The 24,247-nt window shown below is 34.6% G+C and overlaps 4 protein-coding genes across 5 annotated transcripts; 2 read left to right on the top strand and 2 right to left on the bottom strand.

Annotated features, from left to right (window-relative positions):
• LOC108981402 (protein HEADING DATE REPRESSOR 1-like) lies at positions 1-3,595 on the top strand. The gene is made up of 3 exons (XM_018952550.2): positions 1-245; positions 2,672-3,000; positions 3,135-3,595. Exons 1-3 carry the CDS (start codon positions 134-136, stop codon positions 3,333-3,335), a joined length of 642 nt encoding a protein of 213 aa, XP_018808095.2. The 5' UTR covers positions 1-133; the 3' UTR covers positions 3,336-3,595.
• Positions 3,596-3,746: 151 nt separating this feature from the next.
• Positions 3,747-8,435, bottom strand: LOC109016625. Its single transcript, XM_018952548.2, has 6 exons — positions 8,092-8,435; positions 7,106-7,348; positions 6,820-6,993; positions 6,616-6,722; positions 5,028-5,353; positions 3,747-4,604 (listed from the first exon to the last, which is right to left on the bottom strand). The coding sequence occupies exons 1-6, from the start codon at positions 8,230-8,232 to the stop codon at positions 3,982-3,984; spliced, it is 1,614 nt and encodes a 537-aa protein (XP_018808093.2). The 5' UTR covers positions 8,233-8,435; the 3' UTR covers positions 3,747-3,981.
• Positions 8,436-9,755: 1,320 nt separating this feature from the next.
• LOC109010196 (aspartyl protease family protein At5g10770-like) lies at positions 9,756-13,271 on the top strand. Its single transcript, XM_018990949.2, has 2 exons — positions 9,756-10,212; positions 11,895-13,271. The coding sequence occupies exons 1-2, from the start codon at positions 10,047-10,049 to the stop codon at positions 13,169-13,171; spliced, it is 1,443 nt and encodes a 480-aa protein (XP_018846494.2). The 5' UTR covers positions 9,756-10,046; the 3' UTR covers positions 13,172-13,271.
• Positions 13,272-15,617: 2,346 nt separating this feature from the next.
• On the bottom strand, positions 15,618-19,658 carry LOC109011037 (AP2-like ethylene-responsive transcription factor At1g16060). 2 transcript variants are annotated; one of them, XM_035691796.1, is made up of 9 exons: positions 19,372-19,658; positions 19,181-19,263; positions 18,983-18,991; positions 18,691-18,779; positions 18,428-18,501; positions 18,258-18,308; positions 17,778-17,854; positions 16,254-16,849; positions 15,618-15,685 (listed from the first exon to the last, which is right to left on the bottom strand). In XM_035691796.1, exons 1-8 carry the CDS (start codon positions 19,518-19,520, stop codon positions 16,296-16,298), a joined length of 1,086 nt encoding a protein of 361 aa, XP_035547689.1. In that variant the 5' UTR covers positions 19,521-19,658; the 3' UTR covers positions 15,618-15,685; positions 16,254-16,295. The 2 variants fall into 2 exon arrangements, with proteins under 2 accessions (XP_035547689.1, XP_018847601.1); XM_018992056.2 differs by lacking the exon at positions 15,618-15,685 and having other exon boundaries at positions 16,027-16,849.
• Between the last annotated feature and the right edge of the window lie 4,589 nt (positions 19,659-24,247).

The following is a 24,247-nucleotide window of genomic DNA, read 5'->3' on the forward strand; positions in this document are numbered from 1 at the left end:
AACAAACAAGATTGCCTTCTTAAACTCCAACAAACAACAGCATCAAACCTCTCTCTCTCTCTCTCTAATAATTAATAAACGAAGTTTATTCTTTATTTCTTCTTCTTCTTCTTCTTCTTCCTGTTCTTCTTCAATGGAAAACCAAAACGAGATTAGGGAAAGAAAGAAGGTGGTGGATGGGGCTTTGCCAGGGTTCTCTCCTGTCTCTTCTCCTCGGATTTTTTGGAAATCTCGAAAGAGATCAGGTAGTGTCAGTTCTCTCTCTCTCTCTCTCTCTGACATTTGCATGATTAATTCCAAAGAGAACCTTAGCAACCCTTATCCCTGCTTGAAAATTGGCCTGTGTAATCTGGAGTTCAAGAGTCATACTGATTGTAGTATTTGCCTAGTTTTAGAGGAGATCTCTGCGTAGCTTGTTTTTCCTTACAGATTTATGTAGAGATTCTCGTACAGCCTGCACTTTCTGATTGCTTTACTCAACCAGCCCCCCCCCAAAAAAAAAGGAGTAAAGTCCATCCAAACAGTCTTGATGAATTATTGATTTTGGGAAAATCATACCACAATCCTCACTCATTGTGTGTTCAAGCTAGAGGCAGAGAGAGAGAGAGAGAGAAGACATAACACAGTATCAAAAGTTTCAGACTTTCCTCGTACATACGCTATTCAAATCGATCCCTCTCCCTCTCTGAATCATCGGTGTATTTATTTATTTCATTTTATATATTTTAAATTCCACGTCTAGACTCTAGTATTAGGGAGGATGGGCATTAATGGTTAAACAAAGCTCACTTCTTTATACCCGTTTAGATTAACCTTTTCTGTTTTATGCTTATTGGGCGTTATATAATCTTCTTCTATCTATAATCTTCTTTATTTTTCTAGGCATGTCGCATTCGTTTCAGCTTAAGCCCAAATTGCCTGTTTTAATTACTTTGAAGTTTGAATATTTTATTAATTTTTTTTCTTTACCTATTTATAATTTCTTAATAAAATATTTTCATTAAAAAAAAGGCAATATGACAACATCTCGAAAATATTTTTCTATTTAAAATAGGGAAGATGTTTGACAGAGGAATACCTGCAGGTCTGGAATTGGTTACATGGGGCCTGAGTTAGGTCAGATTGTCTAGTTTTCTGTCTGTGCGGTGAGTTACAATATGTCACATGATGTGGTTTGGTATCCCTTCTCTACCAACTTTAGCTTCGTATTTTATATTGCCCTACCTTAATCTTTTTATCTACCATATATTCATTAATTCATGATTGATCACGTTTTTATTACACTTTATTATGTCGGTAATAGTGTCCACTTCCACCAGAGAGATTAATGGAAGATAGAACGAAGACAAGATATATCCCAAACCCAATTGACGGGGCTGTTTGGTTTTTGCAAATAAAAAATGTTACGCTCATGGGTATCTATGTGCACGGTTACTCGCATGATCAATGAAATTAGTGTGCACAGGCAGCCTGTGCGTATAGCAGAACTTTCTTTCACAAATATATATAAATACACAAAAATTTTATTTGCAATCATCTTTACGTACTATTTACACACTATATAAATATAATTGATTGCGTCACTTTTTTTTTTTTTACTATAAAATAACGTTTTGGTCAATCACATCAATGAAGTGCGTAAATTACGCAAAAGTGATTATATATGGCAAAACTCATTTGATTACCATTATGTCACATGTAAGGTGGGATTTATTGTACGTCCAAGCATGGATCATAATTGGATGGCAAAATAATATGTGGTATGTTCTATATATGGTTACATTTTGATGGAAATGGCGAGTAAGACTATCCTTTATTACCGGTTTTCTTCTTTTGATGTATGCATAGGCTGTATTTTTCCAATGTTATAGGATTCCCGAGGATGTTTTACATTTCTTGGAAGTCCCTTCTGAAAGGTCGACTCTATACCTAACTTTGCACCAACCATGCTTGGATGTTTCACCCTCTTTCCTGTGCACCTTTTGTATTTTAAGCTACTGAAAAACAAAATCTGTACGAGTATATATCGAAATGAATTGTTGGGTGGGGCTAAGAATGAAGTGAAAGTGTGAAATGATGGATCCATCCTCAAATCTTATTGGGTTGTGTTGGAATAATTTGTGTGTAGTTGCATACTTCTATTAATGCAATTTCAATTTCCCATTAGCTTTCTGTTTTACTTCTTATTCATACATGAAGTAATGCACTCAAAATGAGAAGCATACAAATTTCAAGTGATCTAGAGATGCTAATAAAAAACGATTTTTACCTAATCCATGTAGGGATTAATGTTGAGAGCATTGATTTGCAGTTGTGGTTGTGACAGAACTTTGCAATACGAACCAGATTTTACACATGGCAATTAAATCATTGCTTCCGACAGCTTTGAGTGGGTTTTTATAGATTCGAGCAATATTAGTTGTACACACATGCATGCTTAGGGCTGGCAGTGGTATGATCTCTTAATGTATTTTGCATGTTGGCATTTGTAACAAACCAAATTTTTGTTTGATGCGATCTGCACCCAAACATTGAAGATTGTCCCTTGTAATCACCACGTGGGATACAAGAAATGGCATAACGACATTGCTTCCTTATCATGTTTGATAGTGTATAAATATGCAGCGTCTCTAAGTTTGTTGGAACTAGAATAGTAACTTGTTTCCAACAGCTAGCGGGAGGAATTTAGACAAGCTAACGGAAGACAATGCTTATGAAACACCCAACAAACAGGAAGAACCTATGAGTACTGAAGAGAAGGTGCAGGAATCTGCTGCAATTTCTGAGCTCTCTGAGCGTCGAAAGGCCCTGTTTGAACCATTAGATCCTATAATGGATATAAATGGCCGGCGACCATCAGCTGAATCTCTACTCCCACCACCCGACTTTGACTCCACGAGCTATCCCCGAGGCTGGCTGATTGGGAAGAAGAGAAAACTAGTCAATGTGGATGTTGTTGAGAGCATGCGGAAGATTGCTATCCAAGAAATGAACAGGAAGGTCCTATTCCCAAACCCCCACCTTGTTTTCAACCGCAGACTGCACGCACGTAGACACACATTGAGAGAGAGATGATGGATGATGTTATGACCGCTGCAACACAAAATGATCCATCTGTTTTTTACACTTTGCAGGACCGGGAGATCGATGGCCTAAATCAGCAATTGGAAGAGGATGCTCAATGCCTAGAACACCTGCAACTCCAGCTTCTACAAGAAAGAAGCAAACGTACGGAGATCGAGAGAGAAAACACAATGCTGCAAGAGCAGATATCCATGTTGATGAACGTGATACAGGACGAGTCGATGGGGGATGAAGGCCCAGATGAACCATAGTGGTCGTTTGCTTGTTTCATTGTTTGTTTATTTATTCTTTGGTAGGGTTGTCCGGAAAGAGTTCAATGCATTCATACCCAAAAAAAAAAAAAAAAGGCTTATAAATAAAAACATAGGTTGTTGGAAGTTCTAGTACATTGGATAGTTAATTATATATTGTTGGTGGTGCTAGACTGCTAGTACGTACATTGGATATTATTTATTTTTGTTTCTAGAAGTTCCAATCTCATATATATTACAAGTATACATTCGAGTGGTTACTTTGTTTTTCTAACAATATTTAGCAAAATGAAAACGGCTATGTACGTGGACCGTGGTTCACAATATAACATCCATGATCTCTCTATCTCTCTCTCTCTCTCTCTCAATGTGAACCGCAGACAGAATGAAAGAAGGTATCTGCGTCGGATGATCCAAAAACTCACATGCAGATGGATTCACCAACACATGATGCATACGAGATAATACAGATCGGTGGTATTAGTATTACTAACCACTAGCAATATGAACATATGTCAGGATCTTCCATCAACGTAAATTCCTTGCCTAACCTTTATAAGTTTCAGCGAACTATAGGTACAATATTCACAGGGGCCGGAATAAACTGAAGTTTCATGCTTCTTATAAGAAGATTAGGCGAGGATCACTATCTAGCTTGATTGTCAGAATCTTCTGGCAAGCTAAACAAAAACTGTGGGAGAGATGCTATCCTTGGAAGATTAAGAAGAAGATCCGCAAATGAGTCCTTCCTCGACATGGCCTGCGGCTGTTTGCAGCCAGAAACACCAATGGATTCGCCCCAAGGTGCAGGAGATTCATCTGCAGGCTTACTTTCATTTGCTGCCGCAGCAACAGCCACACCTATTTTCTGATCAGCATTTCCATCAACATCAACATCAACATCAACATCAACATCACGTTCAGCCTGCAGTTTTTGTGCAGGTGAAGGATCTTTCTGCAGAAGGCAGCAGAGAGAATTGACCCTTAACATGAGTGACTGCTCATCAGAAGCCGATGTTAATTGAGAGTCGCTAAACAAGTACTGTGTAATCTCCTCCAGAATGTCTCTTCCATGTTGTTTCATGTCAGAAAAGATGGGATTTTCAGATGTCATCTGTTCTGCAATACAGTTTCCAATATGGCTCACTATATCACTCATAGACATTGATGGATGAAGTCCAGGCACTTTGATTTGATCCAAATGACTGAGCAACTTCGAACTCTTGCCTTCAATGCTCCTTATTTCTTCAATTGCATTTGTGTCCATCACTAAAGATAAGACGCTAGTTAGACTAGAACAACTATAAGGCAGTGTCTATATTAACAAAAAATTAAAAAACCAGAACACGGCTCTTAAGATGGTTAAGTTATATATTTTGACGGAACCAAGTACCAGTAAACAATAGACAATATAACAGCAGCAAACATTCAGAGACATACCAGTCCAAATATAGACAATATATCAACCAAAAGAGAGCGGGAATCACACAATTACTACGTATCATTCTTACTCTCATACGGTATACATTGTTTTCTAGAGATGCAAACTAAATTTCATCAAGGAGACTCATTAAGAGAAGGGCATGCATTTATCATCACATCAGATTCCAGTACTATAGACACATGAATACGTTGGCTTTTGATTGAAATTATATCCAAAACAACTTTCCTTTCCAAGCTAAAAAATTTTACCTGAGCTGGGAGAAGAAGTTTCCTGGGAAAAATTTTCGAGAGTTCTACCAATGTAATCTTGTTCATTTTTTGTTGATGATGATTGAGCCTGAGAAGGTGATGCCACATCCCCCAAACCGAGGAAAGCAGGTCTCGCTTCACCATTTAAATCAAATGTGCGGCTGGATTCATTTAGATCCTCAAACACAGCTACTCCCGGTTCGAAAAATGGGCAGTCTAACACAATTTCATGTTGTTGACTTAGAAAGTTTAGTCGAGGATCACATTGAATTAGCTTTTCAAAGTGCTTGCCCAGTGTGCCTGGTGGGCACTTCAGAAAATGTCGCCTGTGACAATATCAAAAGCTACATCAGCATCACATATTTGGAGTCCTAATTATACAACAAACAGCAGTGATTCATGATATTTTTGCATTATGCTAAAGAAATCCCTTCTTACATTAATATTTTACCGACATTAAAAAGAAGCAGAAGCCAATAGAACTGCTTGCGTGTAAACAGAAAAACAACTATTAACTGAAGTACGGAGGAATGGATAAATTTTTATGTATTTCATAAGAAACGTTCCAATAAATACGTTGTAAAAACAGTACTAAGTATTTGGCTACAAGAACATATTAGAGAAGCAACTGTCGCAAGGAAAATGTATGACTTCAATATAACAATAAATCAATTTGTATGAATCCAAGTTAACAGAGAACCCAATGGTTTGGAAGAAATTCGGATCTATGATTTACAAGGACCCGAGCTTGACCTTCCAGGGCTTAGAATCACTTAAGAGGCAGGGCCCAAAGAACATCAAGGCACACCCCGAGGTGTTAGTTGATAGACAAAACCTAATAAATGAGGCAGACAAGAGGGAGACACTTGAAGCTTCCCCTGATTTTTCAAAGAGGCCCATTTGACATCCTAATTTAATGGAGCCAGATCAAAATATTTTGATTGAGCTTCAGGAAACTACCTTCCTACTTTCACATGATGCCAGACCAACTAGCCATCAATTTCCAACAGTATGTCTGCGAAAGTTACTAACCTATTACCCAATTTCTGGAAACTAGCAATTCTTCACAACAAAATAAGAACAATGCTTACTTTTGAAGCACATCTCATGCTCTAATGGTCCACAAGTGAGCATTCGGGTTCGTGTAATTGTTTACCACAACTAGCAATTGTTCCCATGCACATATTAAATGCACCCTTTTATTAGTTAAAGCACAAAGAATTTAAATAATATAACAGTTACATAAATATGGATTAGATCAAAGCATAAGAAAGTGAAGAAAAATGATGCTTATGCAAACCCAAAAATGGTGGATCTATGAAACACCACTGTTCTAACAAGTTGAAGTATCAATGGATGAGTGTTACTTAGGAGATTAACTACATATATGCAGTATGCTAGCTTACTTATGAACTTAATATTCCAATTTTTTCAGTACTCTGATCATGTTACAAAGATTACAAAATATGATCATTTAATTGTTCCAAACAGGCTAACACCTATAGCATATTTGCTCATTCAGTCACTCGCTGACTTAGATCTAATAAGACAGATCAATATAATGGCAAGACTGATATTTGTGCAGTACCTATGTATACTAGCTTGTCCACCTGTAAAATCTGATGTTGCCTGCCATAAGGTATGCTTCCTAGGCTGTGGGTTTGTCTCCCTAAAGAAAAGGGGCCGTCTGGCCAGCTGCATCATACAACACCACCAAACTACAATCAAAATCTAAATTTCATATAGACGATAATGATAATAAAAAATGAAAATGATAACAAGTATGAATTACCACAACATCCAAAGTTCCTAGTTCATCATCCGGGTAGTTTGCTTTGATTGCCACAATATCTGACCACTGAATTTCAATTTTATTCTTAAGACCACCATCAAGAACTTCCCACACAAGCTTATGTTTTGCAAAGTAACATTTTGCCACCAAGTCTCCCTCATACCTCGACTTATACTGCAACCATATAGAACTTAAAAATCAACACCAAGCACAACGTTTGCCAAAAGAACGTATTCTACATAAGAGTTTCAATCTCAATTGAGTCCAGAAACGAATGTAAATATACCTCCCATGTTCCAATTTTCAAAATGGAGCCTGGAAAATTTGAAGCCTTGAGCTTATCATTAGTACCCTTGTGATCCTTTTTGTCTACGTTGGCCAACTTCGAAGCGTTCTGTTGAGAGAGCTTCATTTGAATCAAATCCAAAAGGGACGGGCTCTTTCGGAGACGCAAGCCAAGTGGGCTTGGCTCATCCAGGGGATTGTACATTGAGGGAGGGATAGCCAAGGCGCCAGGTCCTGAATTCCACTGTTGGGAAAAAAACAATGCAAGGAAGTGAACAATTCCGACATTTAAAGAACAACATTTATGCCTATTTGGTTGCTGAGGTAGCACAAAAAGTAACAGAGAGTAGATTTAACGCATGGTGAATAGAAATGATAAATCTAGCATGATAACTAACCAGCAAAGTGAATCTATGTTCGTTTGCAAGAGGGGTGTGTGTCTGTGTTTAACTCTGTTTGGCAAATTCGAAAGTGAAAAAAGAAAAGGAAATTAGACTTATGCCAATGGTGACACAAACGATCGATGAGCTTTAAGAAGAAACTAATACAAGCAGTTCTATCCGTAAAAGGAAGTTGGGATATGTTACCGTTTGGCGTCTGGTTAGTTGGGAAGGGGGGGAAACTAAAAATGAACTCAATTAGCTCTGTTGGGTTGCTAATAAAGCATAGGAGGGTCTCAGAAATCATCAGAATGAAATCATAACTAACCAACATAATTAACTATTTATCCTCAAAGAAAACATAATAAGCTGTGAGGAAAACAGGGTTCTGTTCAATAGCTGAAAAAGTGTAATAGAGAGAAACGGAAAATAGGTATTAAGCCATTGGTAGTAGAAAACCATAAATGATTTAGGTGCAATAAAAAACCATGATTAGCCACTGTATCTTACAGAAAACAAACAGAAACAGAAAAGTTTGCTCCTTTTGGTTGCTGAGAAAGCGTGGGAAAATAAAAGGAATTTAATGTGAGCCGAGAAAACTCAAAACCTGTGGATACGAGTCGGTTTTGGATCGCTTGTTAAGCGGGACGAGTTGATCTTCTAACGAGTCATCAACCTCCAGCTTCACCCTCAGCTTTTTCCGGCACTTGGTGTCCGATTCCATCCCGGAATTCATTAACTGAACCATCTAGCAAGCTGCAAGTCAACTCAATAACGGAGCGAGACACAACGATATCTTCGAATCACGAACGGCAGGGAATTTAATTCGGTGTGTTGACACGGCGAACCGGGGATTGTTTTAGGCGCTGGAGAGAAGATTAAAGATCACAATGACAGAGACGAAGAGGGAAGCTTTCATTTGACAGAGCCTCAGCCGAGTCACGGGCGCTACGCGTGCACGAAAGAATCGCCACGTGGTCAAAGATGAACAGCGATGCAATTCTCGATTTTACTGAAATGTCCTTGATCAGGGCGGCAGAAGTGCCTTTTGTGGCGGTAATTTTGTCTATTTATGTGGTGGTTGAGGGATGGTGACGTGTGGGATATGAGTTGTTCGGTAGGGTCTAGATGCCACGTGCGTCCACGCATGGAATTCAGATAAATGCGGGGCCCAGTTCGTGAACCTTCGTTCGGGGTGTGTTTCCTCTTGTCTTGTAGTTGCAGTTAAGGTGATTGGCTGGGGACGCTACGTGGCAGTTCTAGTGTGGGTGTTTGACACGTAGGACAGGTCTTTATCCTTGTGGATAAGGTTAACACTAGACAAGATGCACTTGGCCACTTGCCAAAGAAAAGACAGGATTCATTTTGTCGTGTTTCGTTGACCATCCAGCAATTAAAAAATATTTTTCATTATAATTATGAAATATTAACTATTGGGCCTTAGTAGCCCAACGGCATAAAGAGAGATATAATAGTATCACTAGAGGCCCAGCTTGATGGAACCCTTAGCATGACCTTAATAATGGGCTTATAATTTATATCTGGACTCTGTAAGTTGGGCTGAGGAACCTACCTGCTTAGCTTCGATAGATCTGAATCTCGATCAATTTCTCAGCTCAAAAGAATTACAAATAAATAAAAACAGCGCTAGCAGCAGCAGCAAAATGTTAAAGAAAGGAATCTTGAAACTTTAATTCCTCCAAGTGACACAGATTCGAGAGTCTCGTATTTACTTCAATATCTTAGGATAAGGTTACGTAAGAAATTATTTTTTTAATAATAAAACCTACTTTTTTAATAAATTCTTACACGAAATTTGTTTATTTAAGATTTATATCTAATATTACTCGTGTTAATCTAAAAGCTGTGTTCTTGCAGCTTCAGATAAATGACATTGCTGTCACAAATAAAGAAAACAAGAAAGCAGCTTGATACGTTTATACATTGAAGTAATGCATGCACAAGATCATGAAAACCTGATATCAGTTCTTTTATTTTCCGTATAATCTTTCTATTCCTTGAAATAAGCAAAGCATGAAAACCAAATTATAAATGCAAACGTACATGTGACATGTGGAACTCCCATGCATGCATCCATCATATATAGCAGACAATACAAGACGCAAAACACCTCTCTCTCTCTCTCTCTCTCTCTCTCTCTCTCTCTCTCTCTCTATATATATATATATATGTTATGACAGTTCGATTCCGTGAATGAGCGAGTCCTTATCAATGAAAGCTCACTAAAGCACTAAAATTGTTGGTAATCACAAGTTGTCAATCCCACTCAGATACAAACAGAGCAGCCCATTTTTTTCCTCCCTCCCTCAATACGTGCACGTGAAACCCCAATAATTTCTCATGCACTGGTGGGTCCTAAAGCCAGCCATTTCTATCTTGTTCTCAACCCAAACTCCAACTCCCAAGACTGTGTCCACAAAACTACCCCCCTCCCCTTGTTTCTCTATCCCTCTCGCTGTTCTTGCTCTCTCCTAGCTAATTCCGTTCTGATATCTGCAAGCGCATTTGTTATATATCTTTCTTCAGTTAATTCCCTTAACAATGGTGGATGCAATGCCTCGTTTCCCTTTTATGCTTTCTCTTCTTTTTCTTTACCTCAGCATTGCAAATGGGGTCCACTGTTATGAAGCGAAGAAGGTCCTCAGCCTGCAAAGTTTTCAATGGAAACAGCAAAGTGGTACACCGAGTTGCTTCTCCCGGAAATCAAGTGAGTTTTGGCAAAGAGAAAAAGTAAAGCTCATAAACTACTTATATATATATAGCAGGATATATGTAGCGTTTACAACTTTATTTTATTCTCCACCTTGGGATTTGTTATCAACGATTGATTTCTTCTCTAGGCTGACTGCTTTTATGCTTTAGGACAGATGTTTAAATACATCGGTTGGCATTATCTTCGAAACATATATATCTTAAATGATTAGTCCTTAATTTATAGATCTACCGAGTTCTTTTTTTGGGGGGGGGGGTTAAGTAAAGGAAAGTAAGAATCAAACCTTCGAGTAATATCACTAAAATCAATGAATGGTTAAACCACTCATCAATATGTAATATCTAATCAATAAATGTATTATTTATAAGATCATAGGTATTAAAGGCCTAAAAGAATCAAGGCCAAGTCTTATATATAATACACTGTCAAGTACAACTAAATCAAATACACCAGAGAAATAAAAACTATGTACGTACTCCTTGATCAATGTAAGTTATAAGTAATTTAATCACTTTTAAAATATTAGTCAAACAATCTAACAAATGGCCTGGGTAGCCAATTTAATTAGAAATTTAAAGGCTTGAATAATTTTACACTTTATAAGTCCACAAGTGTATGAAAAAAAAAAAAAAAAAGCTAAAATTTTCCTAGATAGATAGATCATTTTTTCTCTTATCTTCCTTGTTTTTCCTCCTTTTCATTTATTTTCTTTCTTATTTCCCCGCTCTAAACTTGATTCGTGATCTTTAGCTCTCTCCCTGATCTTTTTCTGCAAACTAAAGTCATATTGAGAATCACGGGCCGGGGTTTGTTGTTTTGTCTTGTAACTATATAAACGAAGACCACCTTTGAAAATATATGCTTTTCTTTTCATTCCCCTTCTTAATTTGGTTCTTAATATTTCAATGGGGGTAAGTACTAGTGTTTCTGCTCACCATAACGTGACTCTGCCATTGCTTTAGGGGAAAAACTATCATTGCTCTCTCTCTCTCTCTCTCTCTCTCGAATATGTTGATTAATTGTTTGAACTGGTGAAAGGTTAGTTAAGTAATTTCAATTATGATCAGATGATAATTCAACGTATTCATCATGAGTTTCTGATGATTACAAATAACTACTCATGGGGGGAATGGACATGGAGTAACATGCACCACATAACAATCGTAAAATAATATAATCTCTTACAATTAAGTCAATTCCGACTTTGAGTGTTAATGCGCCTAGCTATTTACATTGACATTCGGCTTAAACTTCAGTCCTTTTTTTTCTCCGATGTATGCCCTCGCGCGGCTGTACTTCACAGCGACGAATTTGAACCGACACAGAGAGTCCATATATATATATATATATTTATATATATTGTTAAATTATTTTGGCTTTGGAAGTTGACAGAGATCGTACTGGTTTGAGAGTATATGATCACCAACTTTGTGCGCTTTTACAGCTGGGCTTTGAACTCGTGATGTCTTGATAATTAATATATCTTGGCGTTGCTTTACTTTCCATTGAATCTAATTTTGGATTATATATGTGCTTTGATATATAGTATTCATGATTCAGCTGGCTGATCCTTAATTTCTAGTTAGGACTGCAAGCTTCTTCTTTAGGACTTGATGTTGTCACGAAAAATCAATGCAAAATCTATCGGCTTTTAATCCAGTTCTTTTGAGAAGTAGGGAGGGAGAATGGTGCAACTATATTGGAAATGAAACACCGAGACTACTGCTCAGGAAAGATCATCGACTGGAATGAGAAGCAACAAAAACGTTTGATATTGGATAATTCTCATGTCCAGTTACTGCAATCCCGGTTACGAAACAAAGCCGCGTCCGGTGGTGTCGAAGATGCGTCCAAAGCTCAAATCCCATTAACTTCTGGGATAAAACTTGAGACACTAAACTATATCGTAACTATCGGGTTGGGAGAGCGAAATATGACAGTTATTGTGGACACGGGAAGCGATTTGACGTGGGTTCAATGCCAGCCTTGCAATTCATGTTACAATCAAAAAGAACCTCTCTTCAACCCTTCGGCATCCTCTTCATACCAATCAATTTTGTGCAATTCACCAGCATGTCGGTCGATTCAATCTGGTTCTTGGAATTCACCCGTGTGTGGAAGCAACCAAACTTCTTCATGTAACTATGTCGTTAACTATGGAGATGGGTCCTACAGTAAGGGCGAGCTAGCTCGTGACCACCTTAACCTCGGAGCAACTCCTGTGAATGATTTTCTATTCGGCTGTGGTCGGAACAATAAAGGTCTTTTTGGAGGAGCTTCAGGTCTCATGGGGCTGGGAAGGAGCGATGTCTCAATCATCTCTCAAAGTTCTGCCTTATTTGGAGGAGTTTTCTCCTACTGTTTACCTTCCACTGAAGCTGATGGGGCTTCTGGCTCATTGGTTATGGGTGGAGATTCTTCGGTATTCAAGAATTCCACTCCCATTTCTTACACCAGAATGGTTCAAAATCCGCAGTTGTCCAACTTCTATTTTCTTAACCTTACTGGCATAAGCATCGGTGGGGTGGCTGTACAAGCTCCAAGTCTCGCTCGTGGCGGAATTCTGATCGATTCTGGGACTGTTATTTCAAGGCTTGCTCCATCAGTTTACCAGGCTGTGAAAGCGGAGTTTCTGAAACAATTCTCTGGGTTTCCTCCAGCACCAGGATTTTCTATCTTGGACACTTGCTTCAACCTCAGTGGATATTCGGAAGTGAATATTCCTACATTAAAATTTCACTTGGAGGGTAATGCTGAGCTGAATGTGGATGTAACAGGCATCCTTTATGTCGTAAAAACTGATGCATCTCAGGTTTGTTTGGCTCTTGCAAGTCTCTCCTATGAAGATGAGATTGGTATTGTTGGCAACTATCAACAGAAGAACCAAAGGGTTGTATATGATACTAAACAGTCCGTGCTGGGATTTGCAGGAGAAACTTGCAGTTTCATATGAACAGGCCGAGATAATGATAAAAACAGGTGAATTGATGTGAATACAATTCTTCCAAGCTATTTATCATTAATGGCAATAAAATTTAGCAGTAATTAATATATAAGTTTCCCCCATGCCAGTTCAAACCATCCATAAATTATATAGAACGTATGGATCAGGAAGATCGCATCATCATCATGTACAACATATAACATGTTACTTTCTAATGTGGAGACCAAAAAGACTTTTTGAAAAAGTGTCTGAAATATTGTAGAATTTTGCCCACCAAATTAAGGTTATATATAATTTACTACTCTTTATTTTATATATATATATATAACAGTTGAGATCTTACTACATCACCTATTATTGCTCAACTAACTAACGGTTAAATCTTAATTGGGTGAGTAAATTGCAATGTTTCCTTCGATTTTATTTATAGGGAAAAGGATTGGGCTGCTTCAGGGATTGTTTTCATATGATCATTGTTTACTCTTTTAAAATTAAGCACAGATCCATTTTTTGGGTTAATGAATCTCCTAATTCGTATCTGCCGACAAATGGGCTTCACACCAAAACCCATATAAACCCAGATCCATTTTGCTTGTAAGAAAATGCAGGCAGGCTCTTCCCAACTCCAACTCTAAAATTGGGGTATTTATCGACAATTTCGTTTTCTTTCTCCCTTTTAACTTCAAATATTTTCCCTTTTAGGGCTTCAAAGTTGCTTTATTTAACTCAAGTTAGCTCCTTATTGGAAAAGATCTTAAATTGTAATTTGTGGAAGAAAACAAAAATTGTTGGATGTCTTAAAAAATACATATCTAGGTTTTGTTTATTGTCACAGATAAGATGAGTTAAGGTTAAAGATAAAAGTTGAATAAAATATTTTTAAAATATTTTTTTTTTAATATTATTTTTATTTTAAATTTTTAAAAATTTAAATTATTTATTGTATTTTGTATAAAAATTTAAAAAAATTATAATAATAAAATTAATTATAAAAATAAACCAGATCTCGAGAAAAAATGAATAAAAAAAGTGATAGTCATCATTATTAAATTTCTCAATCCTTTCCACCCCACGATCTCTTCAGCTCAGAACAAATTAAAAAGTTTCGGATTTTTTTTTTTTCCCCTCTAGGCAAGCAAGCTCATTAGAAGCTAGCTCTACTTCTTCTATTGTTAGATGTAGCAGTAGATGCATTTAAAGTAATGAACCACCAAAGGTTAGCTATATACGGAAGTCGAATTCTCTTGCCTAATTAGTTTAAATGGACCTAAATCCAATCGCCATAAGTGTAACGTTTTAAGGAAAAGTTTAGATGATAAATTGAGATGAAATGAATTGAAATACAAGTTGAATAAAATATTATTAGAATATTATTTTTTAATATTATTATTATTTAAAAATTTTAAAAATTAAATTGTTTATTTATATAATTATATTTAAAAATAAATGTATTTATAGAAAGGGAAGTTATTTTTATAAATTATTTTATAAAAATATCTAACAAAACCGAAGGACGGCCGGGGTTGTAATTACTAAGTTACAGTACAAGCATCTCCATCTAGCCTAGCCTACAAAGAGTTCCGCCAAAAAGGCTAGAAATTGGTTTTTGATTGCTAAACAATTGACTTAGAATCTGATAATCAATTTTATAAATTAACACAATTTTTAACTGCCGTCGTGCGCCTGGGACAAACCCAAAATTGTATGTAGCTTTTAGAAAACTGAGAAGCATATTATATCCATATGCCAACAGACAATGCAACAAAGGATGAAAAAATTACAACAACGAAGAAAAATAGGGTATTGTATAAATTGATTTAGAATATAAATTTTAAAATTTGAATTTTATAAATCAAATCTTAACATTTAAATAATGTGAATGATGTGCTCTACATGATATACGCTTTGAGAATATAAGAACTCGAGTCTTTTTGGATAATTCTATATGTATAATCTTTTAGGTCTGGTATGGTTTTACAAACCTTTCAAACTATTTCATCACATCTCATCTCATTTTAACATCCAATCACTATTCAAAAACAAATACTTTTCAATTTCAATTTTTTTATCTAATCATTAACTAATCATTAGAACTTTTTCAAACTTAAAAAAAAAATCAACTTTTTCAAATATTAAAATAAAAATAATATTAAAAAATATATATTCTAACTATTTTTAACTTTATAATTTTTTTATTTAATTTTTCTCTCTCATTTTTCAAAATCCTATAAAACATTTTAACTCAAATCATCATTTCATTATTATTTACAGATATTTTATCTAATCTCAATATCTATGTATAACCAAACAAGACCTTACTCTTGTCTTCTGTTTTTGGTGCGGACTGCAATTTGGATTCTGATCTTGCTACTGAAAACAATGAGAAATAACCACAAAACAGCAAACATTGTAGCTTTTGGGAAAAGAAATATCCGAAGTCTGGGGGTGCAGGTTTAAAGCTAGCTTCAAAGATTTTCAGAAATTGACAAGTCTGATATTAATGTAATTACCATGTATCAGTACCTGCATGCATGTAAAAGCTAGTTATACGGCTAGCCTACATTGATGATCGTGACATATATCGGATTTTAACGTTAACTATGAAGTTTGGGGAAGTTTGAGGTACTAATATATGGTGTGATCTTCATGAAGATCCTACATTAATCTGCCATGTAAACAATGTGTCACGTGCCAAATTTAGAACTGTGTATTAATAATACGGCATGCCAATCATGTGGTAGTGGTCCCCCCCCCCCGGGCGAAAAAAAAAAAGAAAAATCTACGAATTCTACGAAGATTGCAAAACATAAGACTAGTTCAGAAAATTATGAAAATATAAGTACGTAGGAAAAGACAGTTATAAATTGAGGCACTTGCATGCCAAACAGCCAACGTCTTATTGAAAGAAATATCTGATAATTAATGAATGTCTAATCCCGTCTATATCTACATGTAAATGAACTGATCATAGCAATTACCAGTCCATATTTTAAAGAAAGAGGAGAAACATTTGAAAAAGGAAAAAAGAATATTAAGTGTTTTCTCTCTTTTCAATGACTAAGAAAATTTCACATTTTCTCTTTACTCTTACCTTTTTTTGGGGTCCATGATATAATTCACGTAATCCTTGTCTTCAGTGGCCAAGTTCAACATCAAAAATTGGAGAAGCAATCGAGTTCAAGTCCCCAAATATAATATCATCACCATCGGCATAGCTCCCGGAGTCTTGGCAATCAAAGTATGTCTGAATATCGTCTGGAAAACTTCGACGTGGTTGGTCAGACTCTTGAGGCGTTGGTGGACTATCGGCTACCGATGACGTCCTTTCCAGCATTTCCTTAAACTTGGAGGATTGCAACAGAAGCTCTAGAGCTGACGATGTCGATGAGGCACCATTACCAAGCACTGGAGGAGCTAGGGTCGTATCACTGGCAGTAGTACTTGAACTAGTCTGGTTGGATAAGAAGCTTAAGCCAAGCTCAGGATCAGGATTAGGGGTTTCCAATAGATCAAAAGCACAATTAAGATTGGATTGAAGGTCGTTAGGGTTGGTGAGGCTATCAAATTGGTTATTGGGAGGACGTAGCCACTTGATATAACGACTAAGGTCAAAGTTAGTAACGGCGTTAAGTCCGCGATACTCTATTGCTGCCATGTCATATGCTGTGGCTGCTTCCTCTTGAGTGGCTGAGTGGACCAATAAAATAAAATAATGTTAAAAAAAAAAAGAAAAATGATACTGTGGTAGGGGTACTAATTTGGACATGTAAATATAATTGTTTCCTGCAAAATCCGGTTGAGGGGTAAGAAAAGTAGTATTTAAGTCGGATGGGGATTGAATAAATAAAGCAGTTGAAGTTTGGTGATCTATTTCCCAACCAACTGGATTTGATTACACATGAGATAGATTTATCCCATTATCTTGACCCATATCATATGCAGCTTGTTGTCTATATTTATAGGATCTAGGAAATACTAGTTATTTTCTCGAGAAACATGATCTCACTTTCATTTTCGATTAATTTCTACTGTGGGCCGCTGGCTAGAGTCTCATAAAAAGGTACCTAACTGTATTCGTTTGTTGTTTATGGTTGTACGACACTCATTCTAGTGACGTGGAACCAGTCTATTTTGACACGTGGAATTAAAGAAAATGACTCCCTGATCAGCGCATCATTCATGCAGAAGGTGATGATGCGCCCAAGTTTTTGGAAGGACCTTGTGAATAATGTATAATTAGTAGTGAAAGAGATCATGTATTAATTTGCTAGGTTCTTTAACTTTGGCTATTATAGTTATCCGTGCATTAATATTTAACCTTTTTTTAAATACATTGAAAAACAATATATATAGAGCTGGTCTATTTAATTAAAATACCTTCTTGTCTCTTTTTTTAAGTCAAAGAATAAAATTAAGCAGCGTAGTAAGTACGTAGTAAATGGGTGTAAATTGTACACTATTATAATTTTTTAATTCATTATTTTAAAATCCCAGGACCTTGTTAATTTTATTTTAGAGAAAAGATTGTAAAAATATTGGAGAAAGCTCTATCATGAGTAGAGATAATCATAAGAAAAAGAAGAAGAAGAAGAAAAATGTGGAATTAATTACGAACCATAGGTTCCAAGATAGAGATATTTGTTGCCGAATACTCTGCCAATGCGAGCTTCCCACCGTCCATTGTGATGATGTCTGAACATTTGAAAATCACAGAAAGTCGGTGATCAAATCAAACACATGCATGAGAGCATGCAATAGGAGTAACATCAGTGAGAAAATAATTAGATTGTGATGGTTACCGAATTATTTCGACAATTGGAGATCACCGTAAAGGTAAGTGAGCTACTGACTAAAGGGTATTCATTTTTTTCACCAACAGCTTGTGGCGATATTAATTGCAGTGTATATACATATGGACAGGCACGCAGGAAGATGCATATATAAATGCACGTTTTAGCGCCGTCCATTGTAGATAGATGGAAAATATATATATATTTTTTAAATAGAGATTCTCAGGTTCATGAGCTAGGAAAATAAATCTACAGGCCGGTTGTAGTACTGATGAAATTGGGCGAATTGAGGAATCTTTAAATACCTTGCTACGCCTCTGTACTTTGAGACCCCACGGGAAAACCCACTACTTTTTCTGTACATTGAATCACAGTGAAAAGAAATAAAAAAAAAATCAATTGGTATTTTCATCGATCGTGTACCGATTATATATTCATGGTATGATCAATTCGGCAGAAATTTCAGATTAATTACCTCCTCAAAGCACCGATGTACTCTTCTTTTGACTGACCTTCCATTTCTTTGAGTTCTTCTTGGTAGGTTGCGAGCTAATACATGATCAATTATCATAGATGATTAATTACATATTTTTTGTACTTCCTATATATATATATATTAATGTATTCAAATTATTGAAATGCCATAACTAAAAAGTAAAAACGAAAGTGGTAATTAATTACGTTAACAAATCGACAAGTCACAAAACTTATAAGAGATCATGAGAACTATATATGTACCGGGAAATTGAGGATGGTTTCTTGTCCCCAGTACTTCAATGCTGCCAAATCATAAGCATGTGCGGCGGCTTCTTCATCATCATACGCCCCTAAAAAAATCCGATGTCTCTAATTAGTTACATTGAATTTTTTACAAAATATATAACAAGATAACTACAATTATTTCTCTCCAACTCTTCATTTCCTTGTAATGTTATTTATAAAGAACGAACGGATTAAGATCAGAACAAGCAAAACAATTAATCTCCACCCCCCCCCCCCCCCAAAAAAAAAAAAAAAAAAAAAAAGGTACCTAAATATACTGCATTAATGTTGGAAACCGCCACCGCCATCATCGTACCGGAAACAGAGAATTACAGAACAAACAGATTGTTAGTGATGATCAATAATATTTCAATCATAAAGAGTGCATAACGGATCAAAAGTATGTTTCTTATTTATTATTTATTTTTAAAAGGAAAAGAAGAAGAAGAAGAAGAAGAAGAAGAACCTTGTCTTCCTTTCTTGTTCTGAGACTCATTCCAGCAATTCTTATCCCACAAATGAGCTTCATAGCGGCCCGTCCACCGATGCCTAAATCATTAGTCGGCGAACATCGATTAAACGAGAACGCATAAAAATGTAACGAATATATATACATATTTCAACGAAAGAAAGCATTGCATCCATCCAAGTCCCAACCTCGTGACGCCCCGGTAGATCGAACTACGCTGCGGAGGAGAGTCTCGAGGGACGCTTTTGCGCGTCCGCTTCACCTTGGTTGCGGGGCTGTCGGTATTGTTACTGGTGTTTGCAGTAGTAGTACTGTTCTTGACTGAGCTTTTCGCCATTAATTACCTTCGATCACAAGGTCGAGAGAGAATGAAAAACAAGCAGAGAGAGAGAGAGAGATGACTAGTCATCCAATGAGGACTTTAAAGGGAGGTAATAGCCGGCCGGCTGAGGAGGACGGTTTTTATGGCCGTCTCTTCCCCTTTGTCGTTACCACTTCTTTATAACTCTTTTATTATTATTTTTTTATTATGAGGAAATTGATCTAACAATATAATTAGCTTCTACTTTGCCCCCCCTAATCCTGATCTACCTAGTAGGGTTTTCCTATTGAGTTTATACTTTTTCAGTCTTAGTTTTTAACCTAACCCCCCATCTCTCTCTCTCTCTTGTTTGGTGTGTCATTGTCTTGATATTTTTACTTTTATAATACCATGTGGAATTTAGGATAATCTATCCTGTTTTTAATTTTTGGTGAATTCAGGAATCAGCCAACATTTTGTTATCTTCCTAATTTGCCCCTATCATGGAGTTTACAAACATTTAAGTATATAACAAAGATTTAATTTGAAGTTAATTAGATCATTTAATGATTCGGATCATCGTAAGATGTCAGAAGCGAATATTCAGATCAATTTTATTAGCTTTAAGGGATCAAGTACTGTTGGTGAACACTAACAGTTGCTTAAATTGCTAATTTGGAAATGATTGAGCTTTGAAACGTAGTTTTGGTGGCTTCCAAATATGGAATATTTAGTCGATCATAATTGTTGAGTGGTACATGGTTAATGTACTTGGTTACGGGTGAAACATACATGTAACATGTTGTAAGGTTTGGTTGGTTCGGAAAATTAAGAATCCAAACGGATCAAAATTTAACGAAATACTATTTTATCATTATTTCTAAAAAAAATTTAAATAATATATAAATACACAAATTATATGAAATTAGGTGAATTTATAAAATAAGACGATCAAATTAACTCATTAAATGAGATGCTAGATTGCATTGTCTGCACCTAAGAAAGGGTTAATTAATCTTATAGCTTGCTAGCTATTATATATTGTAGGGGCAATTGCCTAATCGATCCCTTTCATACTGACCAATAGAAAGTGGGTAGGGTCGTTTGGCACAATTAGAGCTATATAGTTATAGCCATGTCCCATGTCTATTAGCAAAATATTAACTTTTTTTCCAAATGATCTAGCAATTACTCTACGAGTCTTGACGACTCCTTAATTACGTACGGGTAAACCTTATTAATTAATTAGGCTAGAGGTTAAGGCAGTGCTCCCAAGTACGTTTGGATAGTAACATAATTTTATATAAAAATTAAAAGTTAATATAATATTATTTTTTAATATTATTATTATGTTAAAATTTTAAAAAATTAAATTATTTATTATATATTTTATATAAAAATTTAAAAAAATTATAACAGTAAGAAGAGATCGTCTTTTCTAATGTATGTATATAACATCAAATATATTTGGTTCTATTTTCGTCTATATATTTTGCATGTCTTGTGACTTTTTTTTTATGTTTTCGAAATAATATTTGTCATTTTAGGATCGCACTTTTTTAAAAAAATTTAATAAATATGAGATTTATATAAAAAAATAGATATTTTTTAATGATAAATTTTCATTTTTTTTCAAAGACCGTATGTAAAATATGCATATTTTATAATTATATCTACTATTATTTTAAGTTTTTTTCTTGATTAATATTTGACATTAATTTAGAAGATAATAAAAAAATAAGAATTAAAAAGATGATGAGTAATTTTTAAAATGATATATAAATAGCCAGCTTTACTATAAGAAATATTTGCTTGTACTGCAACTTCTAGATCACAGAATCCAGGGGCTCTGCACGTATCTTCTTCATCGCAACAACACCAAAATCTAGAACTTTTTGACCTCTTTAGAGCATCCTCGTTGCTTTGATCAAATTTATTTTTAAAATTTAATCAATATCATATTTTTTTTTTATTTATATATTTCATTTAAATTCAACCATTATTTATTTATTTTTTATATAATAATAAAATATTATTAATTTAATAACTTTTTTTATGTAATTTATTTTTATCACATTTTTTATCTCTATCAATAAAATATTAATAATAATTATATTCTAATTAAATTAATATTAAAAAATTATATTTTCAAAAGTCATTTAATACTAATAAAAAAAATATTTGATTAAACTCATTTAAAATTTTATCTAAATTTTTTAATTACAAATCAAATAGTATTTTTACTTAGAGTAAGAAACTAATATTTTAATGTTTGTTTAGAGTGAGAAATTAGTATTTTAATATTTGGTGAATCAATCGTAATTCTTTATATTTGACCAACTACTGTAACAAAAGTCTAAATTATTTTAAATTTATTTAATTCAATATGAGATATTTTTAACATTAATTATGTAAATTTTAGCCGAATTTTTCGTTTGGCCAGCCAATAAGGATCCTCGAGTGTATGCCGCAGTAACAAACTCAACCACAAAATCTCCTATTTTTTTGGTCTTTGAAGACGAGAAATCAAAGTTAACCAAACCCGATTTGACAGTTTGGGTCTAGCATGCGCACACTTTAATAAAGAAGATAAATGATAGAATGATATTACTTAATCAGAATTTGTTTATAATTATGTAATAAAATAATATTATTTTGATTTTTGTTTTTGATTTGCTATATTTAAATAAGGGTGCTATCGGATTGATCCTTTCCACACCCCGCATCGGGATGCGGGGGCGGGGCGAGCTATTCATCCACCCCATCGGGTGCCTATGGTTCAATGGGTTCATAAACTATTTTTAAGACTGATTAAAAATATATTTTTAAATTTAAATTTATATACCACTATAAATTTTTAAATTTGTTAATTTATATTATATATAAGTTAATGTAATCTAATGTGAATTTTATATAAGAGATCAAAATAATACCAGAATCTCACTTAAATAATATGAAATTCTTGTATTGTCTTGATAATAATAATATATAGAAGTAGTAAAATGATGCCAGCTCACCCCTGCCCTCGTTGGGATTTCTCTTTGCATAGCGGAAGTCAAGGCAGGACAGAGTAGCGGAATTTCGCTGCTCACTCCTAGATTTAAATATAATAAAAAATATTATTATATTTAAAATTGTACATAAATTAAGAATAGGTTCTAAGGATAAACAAATCCCACAAATCTAGGGCAAAGGAGTGATCGGCCAGGGAAAAAGAAGACTAGAGGCCGAATCATCATGAGTTTCACCGAGTACTAAAGTACCCTATTTTTCGATTAATTACAAAATGGCACCTTTCTCATGTTTTCCAGTCATAATTAATTTGAAAAGCGAGAACTAGAATTGATCATTATTAAGTTCTTTAAAAACAAAAACCCAAATAAATAAATTTAATCAAAACAATTAATAGCATGGGGAACATTAACGCCAAACATTGCATGGATGCATGGATGGATGGAGCAAGTATAAATTATAAATTGATCGGTTGTTCATTAATTAAGTAACCGTGCATGCATGGATGCATGTACAAAATCAATATAATGTGGGTCCTATATATGTACGTACTTGGATCATCGAAAATTCAGATCAGCTAGCTAGCTGTTCATTGGAGGGGATATTGATCATCATGGCTCATGAGGCCGGTTTGGAAAGCTCTGGCTATATTTTTAATTACTGAAAAAAGTAGGTGGTAGCTAGCTCCCAACTTCTAACGCCTTGTTCATTGGTATGATGCCACAAATTCCCATAGCATGAGGGGCCCCTTATAAAAATAAAAAAAAATAAAAAACCCTAATTAAATCTCTGATCATGGAAATTAATATAAGGTTGATTCAAACCCAACAACTCTCCTAATTACCGCCGACTACAGAAACGTTTGTATTTATAGTTCATCTCAATTCATCTTATTATTATTTATTATTATTCAATAACTTTAATTTATAAATCTTATTATTATTCACAATTCATCTTATTATTATTTATAATCTATCTCAACTCATTTTAAGTCATTTTTGAATCTAAACGTCTCCTAATTACAATGAAGATGACGATGATCATTTGGACAAGAAAAAAAATTTTTGACGATTATCATGTTATGAGGAGTTTCTGTTACCATTTTCATAGTTCCTTTTTTCATATGAAAAATAATGTGTATAAACTCTAATTAGATAAAGCATAAATTTTTATAAAAAAATTAAATTATTTCTTAAAAAATTATTATATATTAATAAGAATCACCTTTTTATAAAAAAATTCGGCGTGACTTTTCTATTTATAACTTATAATAGCTAGCTAGCACTGCGCAGAAGTGCGCGCACTTTTAAGATCAAAACGTACATAAATCCTTTACGTACTTAATTTTCTGTATTGCATGCAGCAATAATCCTGTATAATATCTCGGTGCATAGTACTTAAAATTATTCATGTTCTGGTACTGCATGCTTCAGTATTAATTAATATGGAAATTAAAAGGAGATATTAATTACTGTATATATTAAGGAATTTGGACAACGAAGAATTCTTAGTAATTTATTTTTGGTCGAAAAATATTATATATTCGGTGGATTGATATTTGTAATATCTCCCCATATATAATGTCATATAATTATGTTCTCTTTTAAATTAATTTAAATTTATAAAATAAATTAAAATATAAATTAATTTTAAAAAAATTATATAATGAAAATATTTTCAAAATATATTATGAGAATATTCATTCTCAATAATTATATAATGTGAATAAAGAGAGTTGAAGAAATTGAAAA

Source organism: Juglans regia, chromosome 7, assembly GCF_001411555.2.
Source record: "Juglans regia cultivar Chandler chromosome 7, Walnut 2.0, whole genome shotgun sequence".
Taxonomy (NCBI): domain Eukaryota; kingdom Viridiplantae; phylum Streptophyta; class Magnoliopsida; order Fagales; family Juglandaceae; genus Juglans; species Juglans regia.